The sequence below is a fragment of the Oncorhynchus nerka genome, linkage group LG13 (assembly GCF_034236695.1).
Source record: "Oncorhynchus nerka isolate Pitt River linkage group LG13, Oner_Uvic_2.0, whole genome shotgun sequence".
NCBI classification, from domain to species: domain Eukaryota; kingdom Metazoa; phylum Chordata; class Actinopteri; order Salmoniformes; family Salmonidae; genus Oncorhynchus; species Oncorhynchus nerka.
Window position 1 is genome coordinate 23,450,437 of NC_088408.1, and position 14,759 is coordinate 23,465,195.

General features: G+C 45.8%; 1 protein-coding gene across 1 annotated transcript in view; it reads left to right on the top strand.

The window, feature by feature from the left end:
* Positions 1-14,759, top strand: part of LOC115139223 (kelch-like protein 29) — a 436,865-nt gene that overhangs the window by 178,794 nt on the left and 243,312 nt on the right. The window contains 1 exon segment of the mRNA XM_029676375.2: positions 11,880-12,173. Coding sequence (XP_029532235.2) covers positions 11,880-12,173 — 294 coding nt within the window.

Below are 14,759 nucleotides of genomic sequence, written 5' to 3' on the forward strand. Positions count from 1 at the left end.
ATTCTAATTACAATCCGGGAAGAAAATAAATCTACTTTCACCCCTGAGTAAACCTGTAACTATGGCAGATGAGTCTCTGTGTGTATGTGAACGTGGTACCAGCAGACAACTGTTTGTTTTGATGTCTTTGTTGGTTTTTGTTTGGAGTAAGAAGAGAGCGAGCGAGAGGAGAGGAGAGGAGAGCGAGGAAGCGACAGCTGCTGAGGGACACAGAGAATAGACACATGCACACACACTCCCACAAATTCCCTATGATTGGCGTGTGGAAATCTGCTACTCTCCCACCTAAAAACTGAAAGCAAGAAAGAAAGGTATCTGTAGGAGAAAGTTAGTTATAGTAGCTAGCGCCTGTGGGGCCTCTTCACATCCTAGTGTCTTTGTGTTTTGATTATGTTGTGTTTTGTTGAAACTGTGTTGTAATTAACACACTGCAGCTGAAGTGGGAAGCATCCCTGCCTGTGGTTCCCATGATCCCTCTCTCCACATCTCTTTATCTCTCTTTCTAACCCCTGCTATCTCTCTCTCTCTCTTTCGCTCTACAGGCTCTCTTCCACTTGTCCCTCTCACCTGACACTGTCAGATAATCTCTTTATTTCCCTCTCTCTCTCTTCCTCTCACCCCCTCTTTATTGTGAGCTGAGTTATTTGTTGTTTCCATGCCCTCCTTATCAGCACACAGGGGTGTAGTGCCGCAACACCATTAGAGAGTACACAGACCTCGTGAAAACAATTCTGGAAATGTATTCTGAAGCTGAATCAATGTCCCGCAACATGACATAATGATCAATTAGTATTTTACATATACTGTACAGTATAATAGCATAGTATTCCTACAGTATAATGTTACACAAAAAACACCTCATTTCTAGCACGATTTTAATACGGTTAGCTGAAGCTGAATAGTCGCATTTCCAAAACTCAGCAGCGCACGACACTAGGCAGGATATACAGTTGAAGTCGGAAGTTTGCATACAGCCAAATACATTCAAACTCAGTTTTCAGAATTCCTAACATTTAATCCTCGTAAAATTCCCTGTCTTATGTCAGTTAGGATCACCATTTTATTTTAAGAATGTGAAATATTATAATAATAGTAGAGTGATTTATTTCAGTCAGAAGTTTACATACACTCAATTAGTATTTGGTAGCATTGCTTTTAAATTGTTTAACTTGGGTCAAACATTTCGGGTAGCCTTCCACAAGGTTCCCACTATAAATTGGATTAATTTTGGCCCATTCCTCCTGACAGAGCTGGTGTAACTGAGTCAGTTTTGTAGGCCTCCTTGCTCGCACACACTTTTTCAGTTCTGCCCACAAATTTTCTATGGGATTGAGGTCAGGGCTTTGTGATGGCCACTCCAATACCTTGACTTTGTTGTCCTTAAGCCATTTTGCCACAACTTTGGAAGTATGCTTGGGGTCAAGACCCATTTGCAACCAAGCTTTAACTTCCTGACTGATGTCTTGAGATGTTGCTTCAATATCCACATAATTTTCCTGCCTCATGATGCCATCTATTTTGTGAAGTGCACGAGTCCCTCCTGCAGCAAAGCACCCCTACAACATGATGCTGCCACCCCCGTGCTTCACGGTTGGGATGGTGTTCTTCGGCTTGCAAGCCCTTTTTCCTCCAAACATAACAATGGTCATTATGGCCAAACAGTTCTATTTTTGTTTCATCAGAGCAGAGGACAAAAAGTACAATCTTTGTCCCCATGTGCAGTTCCAAACCGTAGTCTGGCTTTTTTATGGTGGTTTTGGAGCAGTAGCTTCTTCCTTGCTGAGCGGCCTTTCAGGTTATGTCGATATAGGACTTATTTTACTGTGGATAAAGATACTTTTGTACCTGTTTCCTTCAGCATCTTCACACGGTCATTTGCTGTGGTTCTGGGATTCATTTGCACTTTTTGCACCAAAGTACGTTCATCTCTCGGAGACAGAATGCGTCTCCTTCCTGAGCGGTATGACGGCTGCGTGGTCCCATGGTGTTTATACTTGCGTACTATTGTTTATGCAGATGAACGTGGTACCTTCAGGTGTTTGGAAATTGCTCCCAAGGATCAACCAGACTTGTGGAGGTCTTGGCTGATTTCTTTTGATTTTCCCATGATGACAAGCAAAGAGGCACTGCGTTTGAAGGTAGGCCTTGAAATACATCCACAGGTACACCTCCAATTGACTCAAATTATGTCAATTAGCCTATCAGAAGCTTCTAAAGACATGACATAATTTACTGGATTTTTCCAAGCTGTTTAAAGGCACAGTCAACTTAGTGTATAAAATCTTCTGACCCACTGGAATTGTGATAAAGTGAATTATAAGTGAAATAATCTGTCTGTAAACAATTGTTGGAAAAATGACTTGTGTCATGCACAAAGTAGATGTCCTAACCGACTTGCCAAAACTAAAGTTTGTTAACAAGAAATTTGTGGAGTGGTTGAAAAATGAGTTTTAATGACTCCAACCTAAGTGTATGTAAACTTCTGACTTCAACTGTAAACTTCCGACTTCAACTGTAAACTTCCGACTTCAACTGTAAACTTCCGACTTCAACTGTAAACTTCCGACTTCAACTGTAAACTTCCGACTTCAACTTTGATGGAAACAAAACAGGAGAAAGACAAAAAGTTAATACCATCTTCTCTAATTCAAGAAGGTCTATATTTACACTACCGTTCAAAAGTTTGGGGTCACTTAGAAATGGATCAGAAATACAATGTTAATATTATAAATGACTATTGTAGCTAAAAACAGCAGATTTTTTTTAAATTGAAAGAACCTTCCTGTGGAACACAAGACTGATGGTTGCTGATAATGGGCCTCTGTACGCCTATGTAGATATTCCATTAAAAACCAACCGTTTCCAGCTACAACAGTTATTTACAACAACCATGTCTGCACTGTAATTCTGATCAATTTGATGTAATTTTAATGGACAAAGAATGTGCTTTTCTTTCAAAAACAAGGACATTTCTAAGTGACCCCAAACTTTTGAACTGGAGTGTATATTCCCATGAAACTGAGATCAAATGATATATATACAGATGCAGTATAGATATTTCACTGGTAAACCATGAAGAATTATCATTCACCATTGACAGTGATGGATGGCCTGTTTTGAAATGAGGTTTGAGGGTATTAAACATGGAGGGGAAAAAAGCTTGAGACAATATGTGTGGGCATTGGCTGACGTTGCAGTTGGAAGATGCATTTGATGCACATTCTATATATTTGTCAGTACAAATGTTGATTGAGAAATTATGTCATTGAACGTTTTTCTTTCTGCTCTCCCGCACCTAGTATTAATGGGGTGCCATTTGGACAGGGCTGGGGATGAATGGCTTGAGCTCTACTAGAATGTAGAGAGGACACCAATATATGTTCCTACTCAAAGGCCATTGATTTGCTAGGACGTTGGCACAAGGAAGTCTGTTTTCCTGGGCTAAATCTGAAACTCATTTGACATTAAAAGAAGCCAGCGGACTCTCGCTGTGGCTCTGCAGGAATTACGTTCAATTCCATCCTTCCCTGGTTATTTGTTTGTGTGTTTGTTCAACGACTGTGACTTGTCATGTCGTGATGGTTGTGTATCTGGCCTGATGATGTTTATCTAGGACTCTTAGTCTCATGTGTCTCGACGTGGTTGGTTGGAATCCCAGTGAGACGCTAATGAGTCGTTTGAATCTTACCAAGAGCTCAGATTAATGTGATCCTGGGGTGTGGCTAACGCTGAGAACTATTCTAAACAATACGCTGGTTGTCACGGTAGCAGGAGGTCTTTCTTCATCTCTGCTACTGGCCACTAGAGATGTAGGCCCTCCTCCCCTCCATCTGTCCATACATCCATCCCTCCATCTCTCTCTTGCTTAGCTGTGTAGTGCCAGCCTCCTCTCTGCTGTCTTGTATGTATTTTTCTTCTGGCACATCAATCCTGGCCTTTAGAGGGAAAGCTAAATATAACTCACCAGCCTGTATGTACTGGCAGAGGTGTACTGTGTGTGTGGGGGTGTATCAGCCATCCAACACCTTTTTATCAGTAAATCAGTCTTCCTTGGTGTGGAACCAAGCTTGGCGAAGACTAATTAAGAGACTTTTGCGTGTGTGTGTTTGCGATGTTGGCATGTGTGTCTAGCCCTGGGGTATTTTCTGAATGAACAGTTTCTACCATGATTTAAATCTCAGTTTGAATATATATTTTGGCCTGGAGGATCTGTCAGCACGTTCACCACTGTATGTGTGAGTGTGTGTTTGCTTACATCTCTTAGGAGACCCCACTTTCAGTAAAGTATTGTCTTTTTAAAGTTACCAGACTGACAAATCAACTCCATCCATCCGGGGAAAGCACTGCTGTCCAATTCAAACGCACTTCAAAAAGGGCGATACAGAAATCTCCTACCTCTCCAGAAATCCCCTACCTCTCCAGAAATCCCCTACCTCTCCAGAAATCTCCTACCTCTCCAGAAATCTCCTACCTCTCCAGAAATCCCCTACCTCTCCAGAAATCTCCTACCTCTCCAGAAATCCTCTACCTCTCCAGAAATCTCCTACCTCTCCAGAAATCCCCTACCTCTCCAGAAATCCCATACCTCTCCAGAAAGCCCCTTCCTCTCCAGAAATCCCCTACCTCTCCAGAAAGCCCCTTCTTCTCCAGAAATCCCATACCCCTCCAGAAATCTCCTACCTCTCCAGAAATCCCCTACCTCTCCAGAATCTCCTACCTCTCCAGAAATCTCCTACCTCTCCAGAAATCCCATACCTCTCCAGAAAGCCCCTTCCTCTCCAGAAATCCCCTACCTCTCCAGAAAGCCCCTTCCTCTCCAGAAATCCCATACCCCTCCAGAAATCTCCTACCTCTCCAGAAATCCCCTACCTCTCCAGAATCTCCTACCTCTCCAGAAATCTCCTACCTCTCCAGAAATCCCCTACCTCTCAAGAAAGCCCCTTCCTCTCCAGAAATCCCCTACCTCTCCAGAAATCTCCTACCTCTCCAGATATCCCCTACCTCTCCAGAATCTCCTACCTCTCCAGAAATCTCCTACCTCTTCAGAAATCTCCTACCTCCCCAGAAATCTCCTACCTCTCCAGAAATCCCCTTCCCCTCCAGAAATCCCCTTCCTCTCCAGAAATCCCCTACCTCTCCAAAATCCCCTACTTCTCCAGAAATCTCCTACCTCTTCAGAAATCTCCTACCTCCCCAGAAATCCCCTCTCTCCAGAAATCCCCTATCTCTCCAGAAATCCCCTTCCTCTCCAGAAATCCCCTACCTCTCCAAAATCCCCTACTTCTCCAGAAATCGCATACCTCCCCAGAAATCTCCTACCTCCCCAGAAAGCTCCTACCTCTCCAGAAATCTCCGACCTCTCCAGAAATCTCCTACCTCTCCAGAAATCCCCTTCCTCTCCAGAAATCTCCTACCTCTCCAGAAATATCCTTCCTCTCCAGAAATATCCTTCCTCTCCAGAAATATCCTACCTCTCCAGAAATCTCCTACCTCTCCAGAAATCCCCTACCTCTCCAGAATCTCCTACCTCTCCAGAAATCTTCTACCTCCCGAGAAATCTCCTACCTCTCCAGAAATCCCCTATCTCTCCAGAAATCCCCTTCCTCTCCAGAAATGCCCTACCTCTCCAGATTCCCCTACTTCTCCAGAAATCTCCTACCTCCCCAGAAATATCCTACCTCCCCACAAATCTCCTACCTCTCCAGAAATCTCCTTCCTCTCCAGAAATCTCCTACCTCTCCAGAAATCCCCTTCCTCTCCAGAAATCTCCTACCTCTCCAGAAATCTCCTTCCTATCCAGAAATCCCCTTCCTCTCCAGAAATCTCCTACCTCTCCAGAAATCTCCTACCTCTCCAGAAATCTCCTACCTCTCCAGAAATCCCCTTCCTCTCCAGAAATCCATTAGTGTAGTATAATAATAGAGAGTGAAGAGGAGAGGTGGTGTGACTGGTGCTATGTTTCTGCTGCTGCCTGCCTGGCTGGCCTGGTCTATCTGTGGGTCTATAGCTTTTAACACACTGGCACCCATTGGATATGGATCCTCTTCTCAGGGGAGGGATCTATAGACCAACTGAAGTGTGTTGTGTGTGTGTGTCTATATGATGTTTCGTTGTTCTGAGACAGTAAACATCACACAAGCCTGCATACCTCCCTCTCTCTCCCTTGCTCTCTTCCTCTCCACGCTCTGTCCATCGGTTCTGCTTCGTCTTTCCGTATGTCTGTCCACGGCTCTATATTCCCTTATGGCTTTGTTAACTCTACTCAAATATGCACACACACACACACTCTCTCTCCTCTGCCTCAGAGTGAAATACTCTCTAGTTGTAGAGTGCTCTGTCTTACCGCTGTACCTGAAAGATAACTCTTATTTAAACTAATCACACTCCTGCCACTCACCTCTCACTCCAAGTTGTCTACACACACACACACACACACACACACACACACACACACACACACACACACACACACACCAGCATCCCAATCCTCCGTCTCTCAAATGCACACGTAGGCTACCCGGGTGCAATTACGTTTGTGTCACATCAGCAACGTGAGAATAGCTTTTTGGTACGAAAGGAGTCAAACGCCCAACAGACTAGTTTCTACTTAAAATCCCCACATGACGATGCTGCAGGCAGTCAGGCAGGCAGTTGTGTGCTGATTTTCTCTCACTCTCTATCACATACACTCTCTCCCTCCCTCCCTCCCTACACCCCCTCCCTCCCTCCCTCCCTACACCCCCTCCCTCCCTCCCTCCCTCTCTCCCTACACTCTCTCCCTCCCTCCCTCCCTACACCCCCTCCCTCCCTCCCTCTCTCCCTACACCCCCTCCCTCCCTCTCTCCCTACACTCTCTCCCTCCCTCCCTCCCTACACCCCCTCCCTCCCTCTCTCCCCCCTCTGTGGGTTGAGACAGTAAAGGGAACGTGCTGTTCCGATGGCTGTTGTTCAGAGCTTGAGCTGTGGGTTTGATTTCCACATCAGATGTGTTCAAATCGCTTTGGAGATATATATTTCTTATAAACATTGATGGCTCTAGCTAAGGTGAAGTCCTTTCCTCTGACTTTATGTTCAGGCTTGACTCAGCCTGCTCTGTATAAGGATGGGGAAGGACATTGGCTTGTTACATTCATTTAGTGTAAAATCCATCCTTTATTGTAAACCCAAGGCACAGTCAAGGCAGTAATTTTGCAATAGAAATGATGTTTTATTGGCAAACATTCATCCGATGCTGTATTAAATGATCACTGCTAAGTGTACAGAGAGAGTTACGTTTTTTACTATTCTGTTTTTATTTCACCTTTATTTAACCAGGTCGGCCAGTTGAGAACAAAAACAACACAGAGTTACACATGGAATAAACAATCGTATAGTCAATAACACAATATAAATATGTGTATACAGTGTGTACACTATAATGGGAAAAGGTTATTATTTAAGATCCAGGCCATGTAGTGTTTGTTACTAGTTTGTTCCGGTCCACAAGTGTGTGTAGTTTTCAGCACCTTACGGCAGTAGGCAGGCAGGAACATACAATGTATCTTATCTTCTCCCCACATCAGATGTGACAGACAGTTATGCCAGTCATGGTGCTGTTACACACACACACACACACACACACACACACCATCATGAGATGAAGATTGCGTGTGATAGGATCAGACTGCCACATTGACATTACCTGAGGCCAGTAGCTAGAGACTTACTGGAACATTAGCTGAGACCTGAGGCCAGTAGCTAGAGACTTACTGGAACATTAGCTGAGGCCAGTAGCTAGAGGTTTACTGGAACATTAGCTGAGGCCAGTAGCTAGAGACTTACTGGAACATTAGCTGAGGCCATTAGCTGGAGACTTACTGGAACATTAGCTGAGGCCTGAGGCCAGTAGCTAGAGACTTACTGGAAAATTAGCTGAGGCCAGTAGCTAGAGGTTTACTGGAACATTAGCTGAGACCTGAGGCCAGTAGCTAGAGACTTACTGGAACATTAGCTAAGACCTGAGGCCAGTAGCTAGAGACTTACTGCAACATTAGCTGAGACCTGAGGCCAATAGCTGGAGACTTACTGGAACATTAGCTGAGGCCTGAGGTCAGTAGCTGGAGACTTGGGACATTAGCTGAGACCTGAGGCCAGTAGCTGGAGACTTACTGGAACATTAGCTGAGGCCTGAGGCCAGTAGCTAGAGACTTACTGGAGCATTAGCTGAGACCAGTAGCTGGAGGTTTACTGGAACATTAGCTGAGACCTGAGGCCAGTAGCTGGAGACTTGGGACATTAGCTGAGACCTGAGGCCAGTAGCTGGAGACTTACTGGAACATTAGCTGAGGCCTGAGGCCAGTAGCTAGAGACTTACTGGAGCATTAGCTGAGACCAGTAGCTGGAGGTTTACTGGAACATTAGCTGAGGCCTGAGGTCAGTAGCTGGAGACTTGGGACATTAGCTGAGACCTGAGGCCAGTAGCTGGAGACTTACTGGAACATTAGCTGAGGCCTGAGGCCAGTAGCTAGAGACTTACTGGAGCATTAGCTGAGACCAGTAGCTGGAGGTTTACTGGAACATTAGCTGAGGCCTGAGGCCAGTAGCTAGAGACTTACTGGAACATTAGCTGAGGCCAGTAGCTAGAGACTTACTGGAACATTAGCTGAGACCTGAGGTCAGTAGCTGGAGACTTACTGGAACATTAGCGGAGACCTGAGGCCAGTAGCTGGAGACTTGGAACATTAGCTGAGACCTGAGACCAGTAGCTGGAGGTTTACTGGAACATTAGCTGAGACCTGAGGCCAGTAGCTGGAGACTTACTGGAACATTAGCGGAGACCTGAGACCAGTAGCTGGAGACTTACTGGAACATTAGCGGAGACCTGAGGCCAGTAGCTGGAGACTTACTGGAACATTAGCGGAGACCTGAGGCCAGTAGCTGGAGACTTACTGGAACATTAGCTGAGGCCTGAGGCCAGTAGCTAGAGACTTACTGGAAAATTAGCTGAGGCCAGTAGCTAGAGGTTTACTGGAACATTAGCTGAGACCTGAGGCCAGTAGCTAGAGACTTACTGGAACATTAGCTAAGACCTGAGGCCAGTAGCTAGAGCTGCAACATTAGCTGAGACCTGAGGCCAATAGCTGGGAACTGGATTAGCTGAGGCCTGAGGTCAGTAGCTGGAGACTTGGGACATTAGCTGAGACCTGAGGCCAGTAGCTGGAGACTTACTGGAACATTAGCTGAGGCCTGAGGCCAGTAGCTAGAGACTTACTGGAGCATTAGCTGAGACCAGTAGCTGGAGGTTTACTGGAACATTAGCTGAGACCTGAGGCCAGTAGCTGGAGACTTGGGACATTAGCTGAGACCTGAGGCCAGTAGCTGGAGACTTACTGGAACATTAGCTGAGGCCTGAGGCCAGTAGCTAGAGACTTACTGGAGCATTAGCTGAGACCAGTAGCTGGAGGTTTACTGGAACATTAGCTGAGGCCTGAGGTCAGTAGCTGGAGACTTGGGACATTAGCTGAGACCTGAGGCCAGTAGCTGGAGACTTACTGGAACATTAGCTGAGGCCTGAGGCCAGTAGCTAGAGACTTACTGGAACATTAGCTGAGGCCAGTAGCTAGAGACTTACTGGAACATTAGCTGAGACCTGAGGCCAATAGCTGGAGACTTACTGGAACATTAGCTGAGGCCTGAGGCCAGTAGCTGGAGACTTACTGGAACATTAGCGGAGACCTGAGACCAGTAGCTGGAGACTTACTGGAACATTAGCGGAGACCTGAGGCCAGTAGCTGGAGACTTACTGGAACATTAGCGGAGACCTGAGGCCAGTAGCTGGAGACTTACTGGAACATTAGCGGAGACCTGAGGCCAGTAGCTAGAGACTGGAACATTAGCTGAGACCTGAGGCCAGTAGCTGGAGACTTACTGGAACATTAGCTGAGGCCAGTAGCTAGAGACTTACTGGAACATTAGCTGAGACCTGAGACCAGTAGCTGGAGGTTTACTGGAACATTAGCTGAGACCTGAGGCCAGTAGCTGGAGACTTACTGGAACATTAGCGGAGACCTGAGGCCAGTAGCTGGAGACTTACTGGAACATTAGCGGAGACCTGAGGCCAGTAGCTGGAGACTTACTGGAACATTAGCTTTTAGCTCAGCTACTAACACACTAGTCTTGGGTTGGAGCTTTTGGATATGAACCTGGGTTCCCCAAATGTCTGTCCCAATACCGATCCTAAATAGATCTGTTGTATACAGATCTGCTGTATAGAGATTGGTTGGCTATTACTCCACTGGAGTGAGGTTTGGAACTGAGAGGTTATTACAAGTACCATTACTCAGAAGCACCATGGAATAACCGCTTATGTATGTGCGATAATATGCCATGCTTATGTTGACATTGTGAAAGAGCCCACTGCAGTGAAGCTGTGAAAAAAAGTATTCTCCCGCTGTTTCTGACGTTCTGACTATTGTCTCTGTGTGTCTATGTGTGTGTGTGTGTGTGTGTGTGTGTGTGTGTGTGTGTGTGTGTGTGTGTGTGTGTGTGTGTGTGTGTGTGTGTCTCTGTGTGTGTGTGTGTGTATGTGTGTGTGTGTGTGTGTGTGTGTGTGTGTGTGTGTGTGTGTCTCTGTGTGTGTGTGTGTGTCTCTGTGTGTGTTTTGACCTAGAGGTGGACAGTAATGTACCTGTAGCTAAATAGATGGTCACAGCTCAGACTGATAGTGCTGTGGTCCCCCAATGGCCCTGTTTACAACACACACACTTCAAGGCATTCCTTCCTGCGACAGAGACCACTGGGCAGAAGAAAGACTTGTCATTCTCTGTGATTCTATTTTTAAAGACCACCAGTACATTTTCATGGAATATCCTTGACTCCGTGTTGTGTGCTAGTGTATGTGAGAGAGAGCCTGTATTCATAACTGCTCTTATCAAGGCCCAGAAAGACATCTCATTCCTTTGATGAGGAGAGTACACTACACTACACACCCGTCTGACTTTTACTTCACAGGCCAGATACAGTAGACATCACTGATTGCTGATCTCATACACAGTGACATACCAGCCTATGGTACAGAATACTGTTCGTCATTCCAGCCTACGGCAGCATCGCCCTATCCATCACACTCTGTCATCCTCATAAAAGAGGAAACTAGTCATGATATTCAATGGTATTACTATTGAGTTAGCTGGCTATTACAGTATAGAGAAACGAGTTAGTAGTGAGTTTTTTTTAGCCACAAGGCAATTCAGTGATGACCTCCAGGTCAAGCTATAGCCATAGCTATTCTCAAGACGATATGGAAAATAATAATGTATTGTCTGGCTGTGGCCAATGGCTTAATTTTTTTACTTTTATTTAATTGAAGGCAACAACATATCCATGGTAACCAAACCCAATTAGTCTATTTAAGGAGTGTTTGTTTCCAGTTGTTTTATTGATCCTGTTATGGTGATGTTAATTTCTGTTCTGTCTGTTATCATCTCGTTAAGACCTGGGCCTGCAGCTGTTAGTCAGATGGGAAACAGTGGAAATGTTACTGCAGGAACGATCACGCCTCAATTTAGTCATTTAGTCATTTGGCAGACGCTCTTATCCAGAGCGACTTACAGGAGCAATTAGGGGTAACTGCCTTGCTCAAGGGTACATTGACAGATGTTTCACCTAGTCGGTTCAGGGATTCAAACCAGCAACCTTTCGGTTACTGGCTCAACACTCTTAATCACTAGGCTATCTGCCGACTCTGAAGTGGCACGTTATTGTGACTCAGATTTTAATCTACACAATATCGGGCCAGGATATCAGTAACAGACTGATCAGCTGAAATAATAATAATAACCTTAATAATTAATAATAACAATTCCACTCCCCCCCCCCCCTGTCATCATCTCCTCTGAAAGGCAGAGGAAGTGATGTCCGGTCACCACAATCGCTTCGAGAGGGAGTACCGGGGGACACCGTGGGAGAGGCGGGACATCGTCCGTTCGGCCGGCCTCCTTAATGGAGCGGGAGCCAATAACTGCTGCGCCGCCGCTGTCGGCAATGGAAACAACCGGCCGGGACTCCTCCCACTGCCCGTCATCCCCTCCCTCCTGCCCACCCCAGTTACGGTTGCTGTGACGACGTCGAGTGGTGGTGACATGGTCATCAAGCGTCAAGGAGGGGTCACGATCGCTGTCGCTGGTTCTGCCAAGGTAAGAACACACAGCTCCTCTTTCTCTCCAAACCATTTACCTCCCTCCTCGTTATGCACTGTTGCCACTCTCTAACCATTCTCTCCACACAGCTCCTCTTTCTCTCCAAACCATTTACCTCCCTCCTCATTATGCACTGTTTCCACTCTCTAACCATTCTCTCTACACAGCTCCTCTTTCTCTCCAAACCATTTACCTCCCTCCTCATTATGCACTGTTGCCAGCTCCTCTTTCTCTTCAAACCAACCATTCTCTCTAACCACACAGCTCCTCTTTCTCTCCAAACCATTTACCTCCCTCCTCATTATGCACTGTTGCCACTCTCTAACCATTCTCTCTACACAGCTCCTCTTTCTCTTCAAACCATTTACCTCCCTCCTCATTATGCACTGTTTCCACTCTCTAACCATTCTCTCTACACAGCTCCTCTTTCTCTCCAAACCATTTACCCCCCTCCTCATTATGCACTGTTTCCACTCTCTAACCATTCTCTCCACACAGCTCCTCTTTCTCTCCAAACCATTTACCTCCCTCCTCATTATGCACTGTTTCCACTCTCTAACCATTCTCTCCACACAGCTCCTCTTTCTCTCCAAACCATTTACCTCCCTCCTCATTATGCACTGTTTCCACTCTCTAACCATTCTCTCCACACAGCTCCTCTTTCTCTCCAAACCATTTACCTCCCTCCTCATTATGCACTGTTTCCACTCTCTAACCATTCTCTCCACACAGCTCCTCTTTCTCTCCAAACCATTTACCCCCTTGCTCATTATGCACTGTTTCCACTCTCTAACCATTCTCCTCATGCAAAAGTCTCTTTCTCCCTCTCTTGCCAATTCTTTTAATATCCATCCCCGCCAAGACCTTTACCGTCTTCTCTTTCTCTATTTATGTTACCCTTATTTTACCAGGTAAGTTGACTGAGAACTCATTCTCATTTACTGCAGCGACCTGGGAAACAGTTACAGGGGAGATGAATGAGACAATTGTAAACTGGGGATAATTAAGGTAGCCATGATGGCCAGATTGGGAATTTAACCAGGACACCAGGGTTACCACCCCTACTCTTACAATAAGTACCATAGAATCTTTAGCGACCACAGAGATTCAGGACACACGTTTAAAACATCCCATCCGAAAGACGGCCCCTTACACAGGGCAATGTCCCCAATCACTGACCTGGGTCATTGGGATATTTTTATAGACTAGAGGAAAGAGTGCCTCCTACTGGCCCTCCATCACCACTTCCAGCAGCATCTGGTCTCCCATCCAGGACCAACCCTGCTTAGCTTCAGAGGTAAGCCAGTAGTGGAGTCTCTCTCTCATCCCCAACTCGCTCTGCCAAATGGCTGGCTTGTTCCCTCTTTCTTCCTCCCTAATTTTCTCCTCTCGTTATGTAAATGACCTGCTGCAGCAGTTGAGATGTGGCCAAGCCATAGCTGCTTAAGGACCTCTCAGCTTGGACAGCGTTTTCAGGCAGGTGATTATCCATATTTGGATATACTAAAAACGTTGATGACCATTTTGCTGCTAGCGCTTCTTATTATATTCATCAGAACTGGGAATCTGAAAAAGTTATAAGCCCTAGTACCACTTTGAGATCTGAGCTCTTAAGTTGACTTTCAATCAGTGACTGGTGTTTTCTCTTCTCTCCTCTTCTCTCCAAGGAGTTATCTAGCCAGCTCTGAGAGAAGAAGCTTCACCAAACCAAGTTAGAAAGCTCAGCCTTATTCCTTGTCCTGGCTCTGCTAGCTCAACCACTGTTCATCTTCCTCCAACTCCACAGGCCCTGGGCTTGTCTGCACCTCTCTCAACCTCATATCACCCTGTTACCATCAGGTTTCTGTTTTCTCTTCCCCCTCTCTCTCTCTCTCTCTCTCTCTCTCTCTCTGCTCTCTCTCTCTCTCTCTCTCCTTTCTATTTTTCCTCTCTCTCTCTCTCTCTCTCTCTCTCTCTCTCTCCTTTCTATTTTTCTCTCTCTCTCGCTCTCTCTCTCTCTCTCTCCTTTCTATTTTTCCTCTCTCTCTCTCTCTCTCTCTCTCTCTCTCTCTCTCTCTCTCTCTCTCTCTCTCTCTCTCCTTTCTATTTTTCCTCTCTCTCTCTCTCTCTCTCTCTCTCTCTCTCTCTCTCTCTCTCTCTCTCTCTCTCTCTCTATTTTTCTCTCTCTCTCTCCTCTCTCTCTCTCTCGCTCTCTCTCTCTCGCTCTCTCTCTCTCTTTCTCTCTTTTCCTTTCTCTCTCTCTCTCTCTCTCTCGCTCTCTCGCTCTCTCTCTCTCTCTCTCCTTTCTATTTTTCCTCTTTCTCTTCTTTCTCTCTCTCCTTCCTCCTATTTTCTTTCTCCCCCTTCTCTCTCTCTCTCTCCAACTCCCTCTATCCTCTACCAAGCAGTAGTGGTACACAAGGCTGCAGTAATTTAGCATCATTAGGTGGCTGAGTGAACTCTCTGACCACAGAAATGGTAAATGTTAAATCTCCTCCGGCAACCAAGCGGCCTGCTTTTTGTCGGCTGAATAATGACATTATATCTGGAACAGAAGTCTCAGCATCCACCGTCTCCCACCATGGCTATTGTCATCAGTCAATG